The 21121-nt window shown below is 45.6% G+C and overlaps 3 protein-coding genes across 13 annotated transcripts in view; 1 reads left to right on the forward strand and 2 right to left on the reverse strand.

The window, feature by feature from the left end:
• The first annotated feature begins 282 nt into the window (after nt 1-282).
• jmjd7 (jumonji domain containing 7) lies at nt 283-18214 on the forward strand. 2 transcript variants are annotated; one of them, XM_044167877.1, is made up of 10 exons: nt 283-520; nt 747-900; nt 989-1127; nt 2491-2605; nt 17129-17185; nt 17275-17370; nt 17466-17542; nt 17633-17792; nt 17982-18090; nt 18129-18214. In XM_044167877.1, exons 1-9 carry the CDS (start codon nt 472-474, stop codon nt 18068-18070), a joined length of 936 nt encoding a protein of 311 aa, XP_044023812.1. In that variant the 5' UTR covers nt 283-471; the 3' UTR covers nt 18071-18090; nt 18129-18214. The 2 variants fall into 2 exon arrangements, with proteins under 2 accessions (XP_044023812.1, XP_044023811.1); XM_044167876.1 differs by having other exon boundaries at nt 17982-18214.
• Nucleotides 3570-17973, reverse strand: LOC122862399. Of its 8 annotated transcripts, none has more exons than XM_044167865.1 (13): nt 17935-17973; nt 13748-13950; nt 13357-13624; nt 12918-12995; nt 12678-12839; nt 11444-11590; nt 11104-11358; nt 10738-10875; nt 9391-9643; nt 7257-7532; nt 6295-6522; nt 5707-5838; nt 3570-4424 (listed from the first exon to the last, which is right to left on the reverse strand). In XM_044167865.1, the coding sequence occupies exons 1-13, from the start codon at nt 17956-17958 to the stop codon at nt 4069-4071; spliced, it is 2520 nt and encodes an 839-aa protein (XP_044023800.1). In that variant the 5' UTR covers nt 17959-17973; the 3' UTR covers nt 3570-4068. The 8 variants fall into 8 exon arrangements, with proteins under 8 accessions (XP_044023800.1, XP_044023796.1, XP_044023795.1 ...); XM_044167861.1 differs by lacking the exon at nt 17935-17973 and adding an exon at nt 15867-17114 and having other exon boundaries at nt 11498-11590; XM_044167860.1 differs by lacking the exon at nt 17935-17973 and adding an exon at nt 15867-17113.
• Nucleotides 18215-18689: 475 nt separating the features above from the next.
• fbxo34 (F-box protein 34) overlaps nt 18690-21121 on the reverse strand; it is a 21955-nt gene continuing 19523 nt past the window's right edge. For all 3 annotated transcript variants that reach the window (XM_044167870.1, XM_044167871.1, XM_044167872.1), the window contains one exon: nt 18690-21121. This exon is cut by the window's right edge and continues 1229 nt beyond it. In XM_044167870.1, the coding sequence (XP_044023805.1) occupies nt 20337-21121 (785 nt within the window). In that variant the 3' untranslated portion in view covers nt 18690-20336.

Below are 21121 nucleotides of genomic sequence, written 5' to 3' on the forward strand. Positions count from 1 at the left end.
TTCCTTTAAACTTCTCTAAAACGTTTTTCTTCAAAATGTGACGACATCAGTTCCTTTGTCTCGTGTTGCAGCTCTGACGTTTCCACTCAGTGAAATATTCACATGTTTAATCTTTACATCATGTTTCCATTTCATCAGATGGAAATGTGACGTTCACTGTGATCGTCACCAGTAAGCAGCAGCTCTGACCCCACGGTGCTGTTTGCGCAGCTGCAGCTGCTGCAGTTCATCCTCCCTCCTGCAGGGGGAGGCCTGCTCAAACAACCACTGCGGCAACGGAGCTCTGCGCATGCGCACAGGATGTAAACACAGCAGCATGGCACCGCGGAGGTCGGGAATGTCCGAGTGACGCGAATTGACCGTTTGTCGCTAATGTTACAACTGACATCATCTGATCAGATATCTGATGTTGATTCTGTGACGGACTTCCGGTCGAAGATCGATCTGTTTGATCGATGACGAAGAAACAAAATGGAGTCTGTGAAGAAGCGTCTGACTGAGTTTTCACTGGAGGCTCACGGTGAGAGGAGTTCTGCTGCAACAATCACTACACATTATTCATAAATAAAGTTTATTATTATTACTACTACTGTAACTATTACTGCTACTACTACAGTTAATACTTACATAGTATTATTACTTCTACAACTATCACTATAATTACTAGCTACTACTCCCAGTCAGACTGGTGCTCAGTGGTGACTCAGCTGATCGATCAGAGTGATTGTTCACTGATTACCTTTCAGATCTGTATCTGAACCAATCAGTGCCTTACCTGGAGGAGCCACCTGACCCGCTGCAGTTCTACCGCGACTGGATTGGTCCAAACAAGCCCTGCATCATCCGCAACGCCTTCAGCCATTGGCCGGCTCTGTCCAGGTGGACACCAGAGTACCTGAGGTGAGGAAGCCCCGCCCACCCACACCTACACCCTTCTTCTTCTTCTTCTTCTGGGGTCAGTGCCGATCAGGGTGTTTCCTGTCTGCAGGGAGAAGGTGGGGTCAAAGGTCATCAGCGTGGCGGTGACTCCTAACGGCTACGCTGACGCTGTGAGCGGCGATCGTTTCGTGATGCCGGAGGAGCGACAGATGAGGTTTTCGTCTGTGCTCGACATCATCGAGGGGAAGGTGAGAGAGAAGCTGCTGCCGCCCCCTGCTGGAGGATCCAGACATACTGAGTACTACTGCTTACTGTGTACATACAGTACGCAGTAATATACACATGATCCTGGTCCAGGACCAGAGTATTTAGGAGACAGCACTGATGATGATGCTAGAATCTACATTTAGGTCCATAAGTCACTAAGGATGTCAGGGGTGCTGGAAACACTGAAGTATACTGCTTTATGAAGTACTAAAAGTCCTGCTTTCAGCATTTTACTTCTATAAAAGTAAACAGATATACAGTAGTATGTAAACAAGTATCAAAAGGAAAAGTACTGACAGTTTTTTGGGCCCAAATTGATTAAACTTGTAAGAACTTCAGAAAGTTTGATGCTACCTTTTTAGGTAAGATCTGTCCCCCTCCCTGAGGCTGTAGGACAGTGGAGGTACTGCATCACTTCCTGTTAGTATGTTGACTTGTTCACTAAAAGGACAAACAATCTGCTGTAAAGATTAGGATTTAGTACACACTGTATACAGTTAGTAAGTAGTATGAAGCTTCACTTCTCCTGATCTCAGCAGTGTAAAGTAACTAAATACAGTTATTCAAGTACTGTACTTAAGTACGATTTTGAGGTACTTGTACTTTATTTGAGTATTTCCATTTTATGCTACTTTATACTTTTACTTCATTACATTTCAGAGGCCAATATTTTACTAGCTAACTGTATATAAAGCGGTTAAAACTAGCTAACTCTATATAAAGCTGTTAAAACTAGCTAACTGTATATAAAGCAGTTAAAACTAGCTAACTGTGTATAAAGCGGTTAAAATTAGCTAACTGTGTATAAAGCGGTTAAAATTAGCTAACTGTATATAAAGCAGTTAAAACTAGCTAACTGTGTATAAAGCAGTTTAAACTAGCTAACTGTGTATTTTAGCTAACTGTATATAAAGCAGTTTAAACTAGCTAACTGTGTATAAAGCGGTTAAAACTAGCTAACTGTGTATTTTAGCTAACTGTATATAAAGCAGTTTAAACTAGCTAACTGTGTATAAAGCAGTTTAAACTAGCTAACTGTGTATTTTAGCTAACTGTGTATAAAGCAGTTTAAACTAGCTAACTGTGTATAAAGCGGTTAAAACTAGCTAACTGTATATAAAGCAGTTAAAACTAGCTAACTGTATTTTAGCTAACTGTGTATAAAGTAGTTAAAACTAGCTAACTGTGTATTTTAGCTAACTGTGTATAAAGCAGTTAAAACTAGCTAACTGTATATAAAGCAGTTAAAACTAGCTAACTGTGTATAAAGCGGTTAAAACTAGCTAGTTAAGGTTAGTGTAAGTCTCCAGGAAATGAATGTAAGTCAGCGTGCGTGTGCTGCAGGTGCGGCCGTGTGGAGTGTTTTACGTTCAGAAGCAGTGCTCTAACCTGCTGGACGAGCTGCCTGAGCTGACGGACGACGTGGAGCCTCACATCTCCTGGATGAGCGCCGCACTCGGTGAGTTCAGACTACTGAGCATGCTCAGACTGGACACCTGTCACACCTGGAGACACCTTTTTTTCCTGATGTTTTACAGACCAAATAAATGATCAATAAATTGAGAAAATAATCAGCAGTTTAATCGATAATGAAAATAATGGTTAGTTGCAGTCCAGCTCAGCAGGTCCACACTTTGAAACAATGATAAACTGCCCATTGATCAGATACAGTATCAGCTCGTCAGCGCTCTCTGGTGGACAAACGCTGTAACAGCGACTCTGTTTCTAAACGAGCTCAAACACAGGAGCCAAATCCGAACCAGACATCCTGTTTTATTCCACACATTCTCCTCCCGAATCAAAACCTGGTGCCTACATTACCCATAGTGCAACTCTGCCTCTGACAGTTGTGACGCTGACTCAAGTGACCTCACTTGAGGACATTAAGGCTTCGGACTACAGGTTTCACAAACAGCTGGAGAATCACTTTAAAACCAGTTACTGAAACCCGACCTGCTGCAGTTCCCTCTGCAGTCAGTGCTGCTGTGAAGCTGTTTTTCTTTCAGTAAATATTGCAACTATTTTGATAATCGATTAATTGTTTCAGTCATTTTTCAAGCAAAAATAGTGAAAAAATGGCTGTAATTTGTAGCTGCAGCCTCTCACGTGAGAGGATTTGCTGTTTTTATCTGTTTTCTATCAGTAAACTGAATCTCTCTGGGGTTTAGACTGTCGCTCGAACACAACGCGACATTTGAAGACGTCATCCTGGACTCTGAGAAGTTGCGATGGGCTTTTATTCACAATGTTTGACATTATATAGACTAACAATTCATCGTTAGCTGCAGTCCCAGGAAATCTGGACGGTATTCCAGGTCACATGACCGACATTTCACACAAAAACCGTAAAACGTTTCATTGGTTCTGCAGTCGCGATGTTAGAAAGCAGGAAGTCCAGCGAAGACTGAAAAATATCATCAGACTCAAAGTGGAAAAAAAACTATTTATTTACAAAAACACAACTCAAACAGACCGTAATGTTCTCCGTCAGTCGTCTCTTCAGCTGAGAATCACTTCAACTTTGTTTTAGTTTCATCAAAACTAAACGAGCGAACACACGAGTCCGTTTCCCGTTCGAAGCAGCTCCGCTCTCATCGACTGAAGTCTGCAGAAAAGTCTTTTTTATTAATTTAGTCTTTATTCATGAACAAAATTAGACCGTGGCAGCCATTTTACAATGCAGTAAGAAAGAAAAATATAAGTTCATCTTAAATCTTAAATCATAGAGACATTACTGTTATCTACATAAGAGAAAGTATTTTGGTATAAAAACCTAACGAGCGTCCTGTGTCGTAACGACACGTCTGTAACAGCTGGACCATCAGCTGATGACCTCCTGCCACCGTGTCATCTGCGCGTTTATATCTGTGATCTCACACAGGTGCTGTCACGCGACTCCTCGTCCTCACCTGTCCGTCGGTCTCAGAGGATCTTGTCTCTCCGCCGGTCCAGCTCTTCAGACAGACTCCTCAGGGTCCTCCCCATCCGCTGCGGGGTTTTCACTCTGTGTTGGTAGCTGAACTCGTTGAAGCCCTGATGTTTTCTTCCTGGTTTGAAGGCGAACAGTTCGTCCTTCTTAAACTCCTCCACAAACCTGGACACGTCCTCCGTCCTCCTGCAGGACGAGGACGTCAGTCGGGACAGGTATGCGGACAGGTTCAGGGGGTTTCCTCCCGTGAAGAAGAGCCGGTCCAGGTGTCTGGCCTGAGCTCCGGCCAGCTGAGCGCTCTGCTCCACCTGCTGCCTGGTGAAGCTGCCTTTACCGAACTCGATCACACCTGAGAGGACACAAAGTCTTCGTCAAACACACGAGTCGTCCGTGACACAACACCTGCCATCGGTTTCACCTGTTCCGCTTCATTAGAGACTAAAATCTTACAACGTATCACTCAGACTCCCGAGGGGTCGTCAGTAATAAAGTGTAAAGTTTTCCACAGCAGGAAGTGAACTAAACATCCTTTCAGATCGCTGGTTCTGTTTTCTCTGCTGAGATCCGGCTTCAGGTAACGGGGGACATTTAGTCCAGTACTGTCCTTATTGTCTTTATTCTCTTTATTCCACTTTATACTTTATACTCCTCTCCAGCTCAGAGCAAAGTATTTACTTTCTACTTACAGACGGCTGCAGTTACTTTACAGATTAACATTTTACAAACAAAACACGTGATCACTTTATAAAACCACAGGAAATAAGTAGCTCAAACTACCTCAGTAAAATACTGCTTCCTTTAATGTTTGTGTAATAAAAGTCCAATAATATAATAAACCGGTCTGCAGTGAATTATAAACTGGGATAAACCCACAACAGGTACTTTTACTTCTCATACATTTGGCTGATAATACTGTCGTACTGTATTTGTATGCTGTGGTTTTGCTACTTTAAATAAAGGATCTGAACACTTCCACCACAGCTGGCCACAGCGTGTCGACCTGATTGGTTGGAGCAGATGTGATGTAAGCACCGTATTCCTGCTGCACCTGTACTGAGCAGGACGACCTACGCTAGAAGAAGAAGAAGCAGAAGAAGAAGAAGCAGAAGAAGAAGCAGAAGAAGAAGAAGAAGAAGAAGAAGAAGAAGAAGAAGAAGAAGAAGAAGAAGAAGAAGAAGCAAGAAGAAGAAGAAGAAGAAGAAGAAGAAGAAGAAGAAGAAGAAGCAGAAGAGAAGAAGAAGAAGAAGAAGAAGAAGAAGAAGCAGAAAGAAGAAGAAGAAGAAGAAGAAGAAGAAGAAGAAGAAGAAGAAGCAGAAGAAGAAGAAGAAGAAGAAGAAGAAGAAGCAGAAGAAGAAGAAGAAGAAGAAGAAGAAGAAGAAGAAGAAGAAGAGAGCAGCAGAAGAAGAAGAGCAGAAGAAGAAGAAGAAGCAAAGAGAAGAAGAAGCAGAAGAAGAAGAAGAAGAAGAAGAAGAAGCAGAAGAAGAAGAGAAGAAGCAGAAGAAGAAGCAGAAGAAGAAGAAGAAGAAGAAGCAGAAGAAGAAGAAGCAGCAGAAGAAGAAGCAGAAGAAGAAGCAGAAGAAGAAGAAGCAGAAGAAGAAGAAGAAGAAGAAGAAGAAGAAGAAGAAGAAGACCTTTGAACTCGCTGATCAGGAGCTCGGTGAGGAGGTCCAGGCTGATGTTCCCTCCAGATGTTCCCTGAAGATTCAACACCCGGTTCCACTTCATGTCCTGTCTGACGCGCTCCGGGTAGAACCCCTCCATCCCTGTTCACACACGGTAACCGTGACAACAAGCACGACCACATCACTCTGCGTAGTTTATATATCGTCTCTCGGTAAAGGTTACGGCAGGTCGACAGTTATCAGTTATTCAGATTAACATTATTTACTGAAACTATTTTTACTCGGTCGGCGGTTTATTTGGATGTATTTTATTCTCAGTAACGTTCATTTAAATAACTGATAACTTGCAACTGTTATCAGATGTGTAAATAATATGATAAAGAGTTCGGTCTGGACCGGCTCTGCAGGAAAAGAACTGCCGCTGTATGAATAAAACTGAACTGCAGAACTCACATCATCAACATCAGACATCAAACACATGAAGTTGTGAATCGACTGCAGCATCTCAGAGATGATTTAAAAACGTTTTGGGGGGGCGGCGCTACATGTATAGCTGCCCCCCCCCACCTGCAGTGGGCGGGGCTGTGTGACTCGTACCGGTGATCATCTGGTGGCTGCTGTTGAAGAGCTGCAGGTGTTGTCTGGTCCACAGCAGAACCAGGTCCATCCTCCAGAAGTCCGTCATGGCGTCTCCATCTCCCTCCTGGATGGCGTCCCGTCTGGCCATGTGGTACAGCCCCTCCCACACCACCGCCCTCGTGTAGTTAAACAGGAAGTCCTCGCCGTCAGCCGCCTTGGAGCAGGACTCGGAGCAGAACCACGGAGCTGGAACATCAGAACAACCAAAACATCAGTTTGGTCCTTCAGACTGTTAACTGATTATTAATATTAATCCATGAACCTGGAGAAAGAAACTGGTTTAAACACAAACTCCTCCTCCGGACTGACCAATCAATAGCCTCCGTTTCCCGTTTACGTATTCAGCAGAACATCACAAAATATACTTTAAACCATTTAATCAAAACGTTTCGAGGCATAAAACTGAAGCGGTTATACTACTGAGATTCATCTGACAGTTCATTTCTTGAGTAATTGTTTCTTGTCTATAAAATGCCAGAAAACAGTGAAAAATGTCCGTTATAATTTATTAAAGTCCAACGTGACGTCTTCAAATGTCTTGTTTTGTTTGACCAACAGTCCAAAACCCAAAGAGATTCAGTTTACTGTCACAGTATCTCTGACGTCCGTCCAGAAGAAACCTCATAAACCCACTTAGACGCCAGAGACTCACAGCTAACTCACTGTCTCCATGGCAACATTATACTTCCTGTTTACGTCCCCCAAAGTATTATGGGAACTGTATTTCCAAAACAGCTGTCTGAGGGCGGCCACGGCGTCAGACCAAGTGGACGTACGAGTTATTTTGTAAACGTTAATTCTGCCGCAGCGAATCCTTTGAAACATTTGAGTTTGATGAAATGATTTCAGGTTTATGTTCAGTTAATATATATTTAATATATTTAAACGCTCTGATGTGTGAATGTGAAAGAGAGTCTCACTCTGTTCGGCTCTGGTCTGCTCGGCTGCCGTCAGACAGTCTCTGTGGTACCACTCGTGTCTCCTGCACTCGTCCATCCGTCCACACTGGACCATCTGTCCCCCCTTCTGCTCCTTGCAGTGACAGTACACGTAGGTCCCGTCTGCACTGCAGTCTGGACTACAGAACCAGTCCTCGTGCGGGTCTAAGAGGGTCTGAGCCCGAGCACAGCCCTCGTGGAACCAGATGCCTGGACACCGGTTGCTGCAGCACCGCACCAGCTGCTCACCTGCTTTCTCTGCAAGGACAAGGAGACATGTGGTGTTAAAGCCAGACAGCAAAACTAACTACAGCCACGGACAATATTATCAATATGAGTTTTAATGATGATGAAAGCAAAAACCACGAATGTCGCACAACATTTTGTATGACGTCATTAAATAGACCCCCCCGACTTCCAGCGTCGCTGACCACAACTCCAGTCAGTTCAAACATTTTACTGGAAATCTTCTGTAATAACGTGAATAATGAAGCTCTTAGACAGTTTAGTAGCCCGAGAATGAAAATCAAGTCATAATATTTCCATGGTTCAAGTTTCAGTTCAGTCATGAAATCCAAAAATAAACAAACCAGTATCCATAAATCCATCCATTGGCTCTACTGCTTATCCTCTGAAACGTGAGATATGAATCACACCAGAAATAAAAACAACACAAATATTTGTCACAGCGGTTAACGGGAGAAACTTCTGTCATCTTTTCAAACGTCTGACAGTCCGGTCTTCTCTCCGTCAGCTCTGGGTTTGGTCTCCAGCAGCTGCTGACGGAAACATCTGGCTCTTCAGCTGCTAGATGCTCCGCTATGTTCAGCAGCTGCTCTCTGACTGCGTCTGGCTGCTGTTCAGAGGCTTTTTACAGCTTCTTCTTCTCTGGAAACACTGAGACTGAAGCAAACCAGCAGCTTTCTCTGTGAGTTCATCACTACCAGACACACTTTAACTTTACACACGCGATACAATGTTTACGTATATAAAAATATCGATTAGAGTCACTAAGCTGGTTTATGAGTCTTTTGTTTTTGCTGGCCAACGTTTTGCATCAAGTCTCAAACTGAGTATTTGTTTTGTTTGCTGAGATCCTGAAGAGGAGTTTTTTTGCTGAGATAAGAACTCGATGACCGGGGTCCAACTGTGGGTTTCGTACTGAGTACTCGCTGTGTAACACACTGTGGTGAACTCGGAGCCATCTGGTTATTAGTTACTCCAAAGGTCGTGTACTGACATGGGTCCTATAGGGTTGACTGCTACAGAACTAAAAACATGTCGCTCTGTACTGTGAAATTATCCGATAAAGACAATAATACCTTAAATATTAAAAACAGATATTACAGCTGTTAGCAATGACAAGAAAAGTACCAAGACCAGGTTTGAATTCACAAGACCGGATCACAGCCACAAAAACTCATCCTGACTTTCCTGAGTTGTATTTAAATCTGTTTTCTGATGTAAACCCCCACCTGTGACGTAAACCCTCTCCTGCGACGTAAACCCCCTCCTGCGACGTAAACCCCCTCCTGCGACGTAAACCCTCACCTGCGACGTAAACCCCCTCCTGCGACGTAAACCCCCTCCTGTGACGTAAACCCTCACCTGCGACGTAAACCCCCTCCTGTGACGTAAACCCTCACCTGCGACGTAAACCCCCTCCTGCGACGTAAACCCTCACCTGCGACGTAAACCCTCACCTGTGACGTAAACCCCCTCCTGTGACGTAAACCCCCTCCTGTGACGTAAACCCTCACCTGTGACGTAAACCCTCACCTGTGACGTAAACCCTCACCTGCGACGTAAACCCTCACATGCGACGTAAACCCTCACCTGTGACGTAAACCCTCTCCTGTGACGTAAACCCTCTCCTGCGACGTAAACCCTCACCTGTGACGTAAACCCTCACCTGCGACGTAAACCCCCTCCTGCGACGTAAACCCTCACCTGTGACGTAAACCCTCTCCTGTGACGTAAACCCCCTCCTGCGACGTAAACCCCCCCTGCGACGTAAACCCTCACCTGTGACGTAAACCCTCTCCTGCGACGTAAACCCCCTCCTGCGACGTAAACCCTCACCTGCGACGTAAACCCTCGCCTGCTGAGTTCCTACCTTCTCTGCAGTAACAGAAGGGGAATATTTTCTTCTTCTCTCCGTCACAGTGAGCTGCAGCAGCTGCAGCAGCAGTGTTGATGTCCTCCTGAGGTGGAGGCATCCACACCAGATCCACCAGTCTGTGAGCCAGATCACTCAGCCAGTCCATCTGAGCTGTGACCTGAGAGGGGTAATCTGAGGGTCTCTGGTCCACAGAGTCCAGACCGCAATCCGTCACAGCAAACAGAGTTACGTACGCCGTCGTCACAAACTGTAAAATATACATTTAGTTTTGGTTGGGAAGCAGAATATGATGGTGAGTGAAACACATCTGTAAATGTAACACCAAGACTATCAGTGTGAAGCGCTGTTAGCGCCACAATCTGAACAACAACATCCTGACGATTCATCTGTTCTTAGGCTGATTAGACCAAATCGGGCGCTGCGGTGAAAACTGCAGTCCTCCCATTCATCGGAGTGGGGGGGTAGTCGGTTTAGGCTGCAGCGGATAACAAAAAAAAAGCAGCGACCTGCGGCAGAAAAGTTAAAAACAGAATCAACTTTTGGAGAAACTCAACCCGACGTCACGCTGCGGAGGCCGGCGATCAGACCGGTCGAACTGCGACACTCTCCCAGTCGTGTCCTCGCCCGGTTTATCCGCGTACCCAGCTTCGACGTCGGCTTAATGTCTGTGCTGGAAACACGACACCGAGAAGCTTCCTTTGGTTTGTGTTCACTTGTTTGAGAGAGAGCGACAGCGCTGGTCGAGCGACCTAGAGAGTGAATGAGGAGAGGGAGCGCCGGTGGCGAGAAAGCCGGTGAATCAGAGAAATAACGCGTTGTTTTCTGATTGTTTCACAGCGGTTAAAGCACAAATAATCACCCCCACAACCCTGCAGCTAACCGCACGCTGATGTGGTCTGAATTCAGCCTTAGAGTCTGAACGGTGGTGGAGCTAAACATGTAAAGCTTGTCCTGAGGGGGGAGCTAGAGGGAAGATCATGTCGTCATTAAGATCTAAAGGGTTCATCCTCAGGACAATCTGACAAGTAGATGTTGAGATATTCTCTGGACAAGTTCAATTTAATCGATGAGAAATATGAGTTGACAATCTTTTCACAACAAAACACTTTAGACATTTCTTGTGTAAAGAAGAACATTTTGACTGATGATGGCGCTAGAGGAAAAAGTCAGGAAGTCACCAAAATCAATAGGATTCATCCTCTGGGGAACATGAATACCCGCAGAAAATGTGTGGCCAGTTGGTGTAGAGATATCTCACGAATGAGCTGTAGGATGGAGCGACTGACATCACCAGCATTAGGTCACTAAATCTGACCGCAGTTTACATTTCAGGAGCTTTACCGTGATGAAGTCCCAGACGTTGAGGAAGTAGTCTTTGGCGGTGTTGTTAAACGTCTTGAAGTGAAACAGTGAGATGATGTGATGAAGAGTTCCTCGAGCGTTCTCGCTTTTCTCACTGAGAAGCATCTTTAACATTTCCTGAAAAAAAAAAAAGGTTATCAAGCAACACAGTTTATACTTTGTACACGTCGAGCACTGTGGAGCAGCTGATGTGTCCGAGTTAGCTTTCAGAGATACTTCGCATGCAGCACTCAAACATTATGAAACTGTACTCAAGTCTTTATCACAAACTGCGAAAACAACATCCAACAAATGTATTTTTCACGTCTTTCAGCGTTTGTTGTTCTAGTGGGACGTTTTTCTCACCTCGTGAAACAGGTGTTCCTTCTGAAACTCTTGCGGTGCTTCTACGAGTCCATCAAACCTCAGGTCAGGGTCGGGGTCTGGGGTTTCGTTGTTCTGGGTTTTGTTGCCGTGCTCTGTCCTGTCAGCGGTGAGGACGTCCCCACAACACAGGATGTGGTACGGTTTCTCAGAAACCACAGGGATGTAGTCCTTAAGGCCGTACGCTGCACTAACAGACTGCTCTGAGGCGTTTGGTATCACTGCACCCAGACTCACCTGAGGGGAAGCAACAGGATCAATCGGTCACTTCCTGTAAACTTTCCTATTATTGTGGGGAATTCTTCAGACTGGCTGGACTCACGGAGGTGCTCTCCTCCTTCATCAGGTGGGAGTAGACGTGAGGAATGTGTCTCACCACTCGTCCTCTCGGTCCTTTCAGGGCCGTCAGGTTGTCGGCGATGATTCGCATCACTAAGGTTTTCATTCGCTGTCGCAACGACTCGTACGTCTGAAAAACAGAGAACGTTTATGATGACGTTTAAAGCACCGCCCCCAGTGGTTTCTTTCCATTTCTATATGACATAAATTCAGTTAGACTCTTGAAACTGGCCTGGGTTTTGTAATCCCTCACAATGACTTCTTTATTTGCACTAAACGCTGCATTAATTATTGCCACAGTTACATCACCATGAGGTTGTTTATCAGAGCTAGACCGATAAGTCGGCTGATATTAGCTTACTGCGGATGTATAGCATCAGTGTTCGCTGCCGGGCTGAGCGTCACGCTGGAAAATGTCCCGATCAGTTTATTTCTGGGTCGCAATTACAAAACAGACAAATGTTGGGTCTCTGTAAATAATATTATAAAGAGTTCGGTCTCGGACCGGCTCTGTAGGAAAACTGCAACGAGATAACTTCTGTTATGAACTGGTGCTATATAAATAAAACTGAATTGGATATTTATGTATTTAGTGTTTATTTTTAAAAGGACAAGTACATAGAATGGACAGCTTTTTAACACTCGTCCCCGAAAGGCCTTTAAACAAATACACAGCTCAGCAGAAAGACACAAACAAAACGAAACAGCGATACGATAAAAGCACCAAAAAAACGTCTAACTTTCCCACAGACACACATTGAAACCCTGAGGGGTTTCCGCAGATCACTGAGCATGTGCGGAGCCTCGGTGTTCAGGTATTCAAAACTTAACATAGTATGAGAACATGGCACTGTAATACTGATGGACCCCCCCAGAACAAGCTGCCGGAAACTTCATGTTGACATGATAACGTCACACAGCTGCTGCACATTCATTCATGCTGTGAATGATCAGATATCTGCATTAACGAGCAGGTGTACAGGTGTACCTAATGAAGTGGCCACTGAGTGTGTGTACCGTGTTATGTTGATTACAACAACACTGAAGAAACTTAATGCATTCAAGTTTAGCAGACGTTCATGCTGCAGAGACGCTGCCTGAGACAAAATACTAGAGAATCTTAAATTTTATAGTGTGAATCTAAAGCAAAAATGTGACGTTTACATTTGTAGTCAAAGAGCTAAAACACGACACACTGATTCGTTAGGTCTGTGCACCTGTTTGGACGGTAGGATGCTGTAAGGAGACACTTCCACTGCTTTTACCGGAGGTCCGTGCAGGTAACGAAAATTAACCCGAACTTGATGAGCGAAGCGAAACGCCCACGTCACGAAGGCGTATCCTCGTTCTGTCGAGTCGGACCTGGACACAGACGGCACCTGCAGCACAGAGATTTTATTTCCTCATTCAAAGAGAACAGACCGTTTAAAGAAGGTTCACGCCACAAACCTTATTACCCGAACTTTTCCCCAGGTGAAGGTATAAGCCGCCGCCTTCTTTGAGTCGTCGCTGCAGTACTGCGTCTTTCTCGTCATCTAAAAGTAAAGACGACGTGTCAGTTTACAACTTTACTCTCTTCTGTCACTGACATTTATCATCGCTGAACTGTTCTTTGTTTAAAAAAGGGAAAAGTTTGAAAACAGCAAAGCGAAAATTGGAAACGGTCGATCAAATCAGACATTGATCTATTCAGAAATGGTGCAGATCAAAATCACAGCGTCAGTCCTCAGTTTATCTGGTTAAAGCCACGAGACTCAACTGCTCAGCTCGTCCATCGACTTCTTCTGTAGCATCGACAAACCTTTAAACTTTTCCAAAGTCAGACCACGCGGAGAAAACGTGAGCGCTGAAACAGAAACACGAAGAAGAAGAAGAAGAAAGGATGTGGCTCCTCACCTGGATCTCGTCCCTCCACTTCTTCACCTGCCTGTCGTGCTCCTCTGCGAGTTTCTTGGCGTGGATCCTGGCGGTGGTTTTGGACTGAGAGATGCCGAGACTGTTCATGATGGTGAAGAGTTTGATGGGACAGCGGTGTCTGAGCATCTCCACGCTGAAGGCCGTCTGCAGGAAACAGGCTCTGAGAGTGCCGGTGTACAGAGGCACCGAGAGGACGAGGCTGATCCTCCGGTCCAACATCTGCTTCACCTCCTCGTCAGTCATCCGCCTGAAACAGCCAGAGTCGGATTTATGATCCACAAATCATAATGAAGAGCGTTCTAGGAATTTATCCTGAAGGTTCAACTCTTCTAAAGAACAAATATCAGAAGCAGGTCCGTCTCTGACCCACCGTGGTTTATTCCCCGGGCTGTAGTTCACGATCTGTTTCTGGATCTTTTTGGCGGGGGGGAACATGGATCTGAGACAGGCCACCGTCAGAGGAGCCTTCTCCTCAGCCCAGGAAGTCGTCGTATCCCAGCCGAACGCTGCCAGGTTCTCGGGGCTGAAGGTCTTCCTGTACGGACCCTCCAGATCGTTCGCCATCTCTTTCCGCTGCAAAAACATTTTAAAGCAGCTTCACAAACGTGAAACCGTTGTTTTAACGTAGTTGAGCCTGCTGTGTACAATGCCGCTCCAACAACTTTGACAATTTTGGTAAATCCTCTTGTTTTGTGTCTTCAAATATTTTGGGAGGTAAACGAATATTTTCATTATTGATTAACCTGACAATTGTTTTCTCGATTAACTGTTTGGTCAATAAAATGTCAGAAAACCGAAAACGGCCCGTTTCATCTTCACACGTCTGGTTTGTATTCAGTTCACTGTGATATAAAACAGAGAAAAACAATTAGGAATTTTAGTCGTTTATCATTTTTGCCCAAACGATTATCAATCAATTTATCAAAACTGTTGCCGATAAATTTTCTGGTGATCAGCCATCAATTAATCGACTGATTGTTTCAGCTCTTGCATTCGAATACATTGCAAAAACATTTTAAGTGACAGGAGCTCATTTTAAGTTTTATTTTGGCAGTAATTTTCAGGACGTCAAACATGAAAGTCAAAATTAGAGTTTGATATTTTTTATTTTGTCACACACAAACGTAATAAAATGACTTTTAAATATTGGCATAAGTCTGCTGTGATATTGTTCACTGTGCTGCTGTGACTGGCATCCTTAATTTTCCATAGTTTTAAAATAAAACTTGTCTGGCTAATTTGCAAATTTGAAACTTATTAATTAGTATTGATTTTTACAATTATTTCTGTTACTGTAATTTTTAACTGTTGAAATATATTTAAATATTTTAACGGTTTAAATATTCTGCTCTTTTATTTTGAAAAACACTTTGAGCTGCATGTTGTGAAAGAAAGGCAAATTAAGTTTATTATAATTATTATCTCTTATTATTCAAATGACATTTCAAGTGCTTTCAGTCATAACCCTCCAACTGACACCTTAACTGCTTTCTTTGCTGACACTTCAAGCCCTTTCAGGTCTCCGACCTTCACTTTTGAACACAAAACAACAAAAAAACGCTTTTCACAGCACGGCTTACACTGTTCATATACAGTTTACTTCAACTGCTTTCAGTGTTCACACTTCAACAGACTTCTTCTATTTTAAAATACAGGCATTCAGTTCAGCTCAGATATTCACTTACTGTGATGACACTTCAACTTCTTTCAGCATTTCCATTTTAACTGCCATTTAAACTTAACTTTATTTCAACTGCCAACATTTTCTGAGGAAAATGTAGCTTTTTAAAACAACTTATCATCATCTCTTATTCTTCAACTGGCAGTTCAACTGCTTTCATCTTACTCTTTAAATGACAAGCTGACAGATTTGTGTCTTATTCTTTAACTGAGTTCATCTGCTTTCAGTTATTACACTCCAACTGACACCTCAAGTCCTTTCTTTACTTATACTTCAACTGACACTTCAGATCCTTTCAGGTTTTCACATTTGAACAACAACAAAATAAATCCATCTTCAGCGCTTCCAACTCCCACATCTTCCACCGTTCATACACAATTTACTGCTTTCAGTACTTCGCCTGACACTTCAACTGATGTTGTCTTTCAGTTTATACATCTGAACAGGCATTTCTTTATTTCACTTCACTTCACTTCAACAAACGCTTAGTTTTTCACTTATTCTTCGATGGTTAACGTCATACTTCAACTTCCCTCAGTACTTACTCTTCAACTCGCACTTCAATTTCAACTTTTTTCAAAAACCCATCTTCAGCTCGACTTCCAGTGCGCATGCACAGTTTACTTCAACTGCTTTCAGCGCTTCAGCTGACACTTCCAGCTCAATGTCTCACTTACACTCGGACCATTTCAACTGCTTTCAGCGCTTTCACTTCAACTTCAGTCAGCTCTTCGCGCCACATTCAGTAACTGTATTTCAACTGCCACTTCAACGCCTTTCAGTATTGAACCGTTGTAACCGGTCTCACCTCGGTGGAGATGATTTTTCCGCACACTCGGAGCAGAGCCTCCTTGAAGCCGGACACCTGCAGCAGCCGGTTCAGTGCGGAGGTGAAGTTCTTCTTGCGCAGGTACCCGCACACCTGGGAGATCGGTCCGCGGCGGACGCGCCGGGCCGGCGGAGGGTCGGGCCGCGGGGAGGGCGCTGGGTCCTGGGACGCGTAGTCGTGTTCGTTCAGCATAGTTTTGAGTCTTTTTTTGAGCTTTTTGGGAGGCGGCGGTTCCCCCGGGACAGAGGGAGCAGAACGGGCAGCAGGAGCCGGACGGGAGGGGGGGTGAGGGTCCACATAAATCCGCCTTTTCCCACATTTCTTGGTCCTCTGATAAACGTTTCGCACACAGGCGAAACACAAAAACGCCTCTTGAGGGTTAAGATCCGGGAAAAGTTTCTGAGCGCTCTTTAGGTCGATGAGTGACAGCAGAGATTTCCTCTTGTACCCTTTAGCTTGTCTCTGTATCGGAGCGTCGCAGTGGCCGCAGCGGTGCTGCATGTTACGGGGCCGTCAGCTAGCTGCTTCGCCGAGCGCGGAGCTGTGGCGTTTAACGTTGAAAATCTTCCTCTTCGAGCAAAGTGAGACAGAACAAACCCCGCCGGATTAAAGTTCAACTCCTCGGTGACGGTTCAGGCGGTTTCAGGAGGACGTGTGGTTGTTGTAAAGTAAATTAAATTCAACTTAAACAGGAGGAGTGCGGCTGAACTCTTGTTTCCCTGAAACAAGCCTATGTAGAATCCAAGATGGCGCGTAATTTGATCCGCGAGCTCAGTGCTGCCGCCGGCGGCCGGGAGGGGAATTACAACAACAGGCGGTGGAGTTTTTTAATTATATTTAGTTCCTCACTGAGCTCATGTCTGGATTTCTTCTTGTAATTTGGGGGTTTTAGCAACCTGGGGGAGTTACATTCCACATAATAATGATAATAATAATGATAATAGGCTGATTCCAGTATCTGTAGACTTAATTTAGACTTTAAATTAGAGCAAATATTTAAAATCTAATTCATAAAAATATTTTAGACTATATTTGTTGATTTAATTTTCAAAGAGGTGGTTGCTGTGAGGCAGGGTTTTGTTTTTATTGTTTCTTCATTAATATTTAATATGTAGTGAAGCACGTTTTAGATCATTTAAGATTTCCGTCTTAAATGATTTCTTTATGAACATCTGATTATCTGAAACTGTTGTTTTCGCTTCATGACCTTTAACATAATAAACATTTTTTTCTTCTCTTAGGAAAGTTACCAGATGCAGTGAATTTCTGGCTCGGAGAGGCGAGCGCCGTCACCTCCAGTAAGACCTGAACGCACCACGTCAGGTAGCGAGTTTAACGTGTAGAGTCGGTGTGTTTGTTGCATGTAAACGGTGTGTTTCTGTTCCAGTGCACAAAGATCACTACGAGAATCTGTACTGTGTGATCTCTGGAGAGAAGAACTTCATCCTGCTGCCGCCCACAGACCGACCCTTCATCCCCTACGGTAACCATAGCAACCACCCTGTATACTTCTATGGTAACCACAGAAACCGCCCTCCGTCCCCTACGGTAACCATAGTAACCGTCTCTGTCTGTCAGGTGCGTATCAGCCGGCCGTGTACCGTCAGCAGGACGACGGTGAGTTTGAGGTCGTCGACCAGAGCGAAGAAGAGAAGGTGCGTTCAGGTGTCTGTTAATCTGAGCGCTCTCTGCTCTATATAAAAAACTGCAGTTCACCCTAAACCCCCACCCCCCACCCCCCTCAGGTCCCGTGGATCCCTCTGGACCCTCTGGACCCAGACCTGGACCGGTACCCGCAGTACCGGAGAGCTCGGCCGCTCCGCTGCAGCGTGAAGGCCGGAGAGATGCTGTACCTGCCGTCACTGTGGTTCCACCACGTCCAGCAGTCTCACGGCTGCATCGCAGGTACAAACACCTGAACGCACCACGGGACAGTCCAAGTCCCCCACACACACACACACACACACACACACACACACACACACAGTCCAGAAGTTAAGAAACTACGTTCAAGGAACAAATTCAGATTTAAAACTAACAAACGTACTGATGGCGTGTGAAGCGTCAGCATTCAGCCGGCTCTCTCTCCTGCAGTGAACTTCTGGTACGACATGGAGTACGACATCAAGTACAACTACTTCCAGCTGCTGGAGACGCTGTCTGAGGTCACAGCGTCGGCGTGACGTCACAGCAGCTGCATGATGTCACAGCGTCAGCGTGACGTCACAGCAGCTGCATGATGTCACAGTGGGTTTTTGTGAGGAAATGTAGTGAAATCATGAAAATTACAAAGAAGCAACTGTAAAATAAAGTTTTGTTTAAAACTCTGCAGACTGAAGTCTGTTTGATTTCATGAAGATTTAAATATCTGATATTGAAGCTCGTTAAACTCGACATGAAACATCTTTCACCATCTTGAATATCGTCTGATGTTACTACACCTGCAGACACGCCTCCTGTGGGACAGACAGGTGGTGCACCTGCAGAGCCTGCCTGACAATCCTGCTGGTTTAAGTTTGACTACATGTGAACAGATACAGGCTGAAAAAACAGGGCTCAAGCTGTAGCTCACTGACTCCATAGCAACATTATACTTCCTGTTTACATCGCCCAGGGCATTATGGGACCTGTAGTTCCAAAGCTGAAAGCAGACTTGTCCCCCAAACAGAAGTAAAACCTGCGCTGATGATCTTCCTCTAAACGCAGCAGGAACAACACGTGAACACGTGATGAAATCCGTCAGACGCTGAAAGAAAAGACGAGTCGAGTCGTTTTTTTTTAACCCAAACAAGAACCAATAAGAAAGCACTTTATTAAAGAAAAAATCTTTTCAACAGAGAAACAGCCAGCAGACAGAAAACCAACAAACCTAAAAAAAACAAACATCTCTGAAGTTCAAAGGCTGATATTCTTTTTTTATAATCTCTACAGTCACTTTCTAATATTGCATCGACTCCGAGACTCAAGGCCACGTTTCCTCTTTTCCCTTCAAGAAAATCATCAAAGGTGATTATCGCTCAGCGGCTGATTGAAGAAACAAGTTCACGTTTACGACCGGAAAACAGGAAATAACTCTGTGAAAGAATCCTTGTTTAACAGACGGAGCTCATAAACTCTTTATGATTTATGTACAAATGTAAACACAAACAAGGTGCAGATAAAGTTCATCTACTGTGGACTCATTTTTTGCTCCAAAGATGGCGCCCTCTGAAGCTCCGCCTCCTCGCAGGTGAACAGAGAACGATTGTTTTCACTGTTAATTAATCTGCGGATGAAGTTTCCGATTCACCGATTAACCGTCGTGTTGGCGATGATCGGCAAACTAACGGCAGCCTCTGCTGTCGTCGTCGACAACGCAAACCAGCGAGAAAATCTCGACCCCAAACCGCCTGAGATCGATGACGAGGCCGTTCACGTCACATGATCGACGTAGTTAACAGACGCAGCTCTAAACCGTCTCCTCGCTCGGCCAGTTGACGGACTTTGTGTGAATTTTTGTTCTAGAAAAGTGTCGTCTTTCGTTCGTCTCCTCCGCAGGACAGCCGAGGGTTAACTGAACGGCTCAGACGCGTCCTGTGAGGTTTTTATTGGACGCCAGTTGCAGCGGCGATCATCTGACAGGAAACACTGGAGCTGCACCGTCATTTCATATTAATGTGGACGTGAACGCGTGGATCGTTCTACAGATTAATGATTGTAATTTAAAACAACTCGTGCTGTTCGTGAAGCGTTCGGTTCGATTCACTTGGATGTTATTTTGCAAACATGTCGACGTGTTGTGATTTACTTCATATCGATCGGAGAAAGTACGGTGGCGATTTCAGCCCTGGCGTTCATCGGGAACCGGTTTTAGTTAAACCCGGTCTGAAACATCAGCCGCGACCGGAGGTTTGATCTCAGACTCGTTGCCGAGCAGCAGTGAAGCAGCTGCAGACTCTGACAGAGAAGAAGAAGAAGAGTCGTGGCCGGGACACTTCCTGCCTCCAGCTGCCGCTCGTCACTACCGAGCCGCTGACGTGACGAGGTCGTCGATGACACGCGAACGAGCGACAGGAAGCCGTTTGTCTGTAAACCAAAGATCAACGCAGCACATTTACTGTGACGGAGGCTGCGAGGAGGCGGGTGGAGCAGCAGGGGGCGCCACACTGCTGAGGGACAGCACGAAACAACAGGTCCAGATTCACCTTCAACATCTTTCAGATAAAAAACGGAACCAGCTGAATGCGTTGTTGTTTACCTTTCCACTTCTTCTTCTTCTTCTTCTTTAAACACAACATGTTCGATGTTCCTGAAACGGAGCTGCACGTGTTTATTTAAAGGACACTGACAGTGTTTTTAAAGTAAATCTGAGCTACTGTTGCATCATGGGAGCAGCTGATGTTTGCGTCAGCGACCAGTTTCTCACGCACACACACACACACACACACGTATGCACACACACACACACTCTCAGTCGTCGGCGCGGCTCCTCCTGTAGATCGGCACGTTGATGCTGTGGAACGCCGGCACCCAGCGGTTGTCATGGAGACCCACGTTGCAGCCAGGCGCGTCCCTGCGGCCGCCGTGGCAACACATCCAGTATCCGGGGCCATACGGCAGCGCCTGGCAGTACGGCTTGTGGTGCCAGCGGCACAGCGACACGTCGCCGCGGCCATACCGCTTCTTGCACTGTTTGCAGGGGTCGTCGCGGTAACGGGGGTCGGACACCCAGAGCGAGTCGGCGGGCCGCACGCCGTAGTTGTCGATGATGAACTTGAAGTAGTGGCAGGTGCACTTGAGCGCGGCGAGGCTCTGCGTGGGCAGCAGCAGGAAGATCTTCACCAGCAGGTGATGCGGCAGCACGGCCAGGTACGGCTGCGGCTCCAGCAGCTGCTGCAGCCGCTGACGCATCTCCAGGAAGTCCTGCGACACCGTCACGCGCCGGCCCAGAGGCACTACGGCAGAGCGGGGAGTCGCACCGACGACCTCCTCCTGAGCTCTGTCAGCCTTTCTCCTCCTCCTCCTCTTCTCCGATTGGCTGCCAGAGTCAGAACGAGCGGGAGGGGGGCGTGGCTGAGAGGGGGCAGGCTCCAGGTCAAAGGTCATTCTGTGGCGAGGGGGGCGGGGCTCTGAGTCTGTGTGGGGGAGTGTCTCTGAGGCAGCAGGAGACAAAAACAACAAGCCAGGCAGAGGCTCCGCCCCCTCCTTCCGAGGAGGCGGGGCTTCTCTCCTCTGCGTCTCCAGGCCTCCGGCCT

This window comes from Siniperca chuatsi, linkage group LG15 (assembly GCF_020085105.1).
Source record: "Siniperca chuatsi isolate FFG_IHB_CAS linkage group LG15, ASM2008510v1, whole genome shotgun sequence".
NCBI lineage: Eukaryota > Metazoa > Chordata > Actinopteri > Centrarchiformes > Sinipercidae > Siniperca > Siniperca chuatsi.

Excerpts from the sequence above, each read along its gene's own strand:
- jmjd7 (XM_044167876.1), top strand. The coding sequence starts at position 472 with ATGGAGTCTGTGAAGAAGCGTCTGACTGAGTTTTCACTGGAGGCTCAC. Across the intron at positions 521-746 it reads GTTTTCACTGGAGGCTCACG|ATCTGTATCTGAACCAATCA; the intron begins GTGAGAGGAGTT and ends ATTACCTTTCAG. Across the intron at positions 17,543-17,632 it reads ACCAGAGCGAAGAAGAGAAG|GTCCCGTGGATCCCTCTGGA; the intron begins GTGCGTTCAGGT and ends CACCCCCCTCAG.
- LOC122862399 (XM_044167860.1), bottom strand. The coding sequence starts at position 16,388 with ATGCAGCACCGCTGCGGCCACTGCGACGCTCCGATACAGAGACAAGCT. Across the intron at positions 6,523-7,256 it reads GCAGACCAGAGCCGAACAGA|CTCCGTGGTTCTGCTCCGAG; the intron begins GTGAGACTCTCT and ends CTGATGTTCCAG. Across the intron at positions 4,425-5,706 it reads CCTGATCAGCGAGTTCAAAG|GTGTGATCGAGTTCGGTAAA; the intron begins GTCTTCTTCTTC and ends GTGTCCTCTCAG.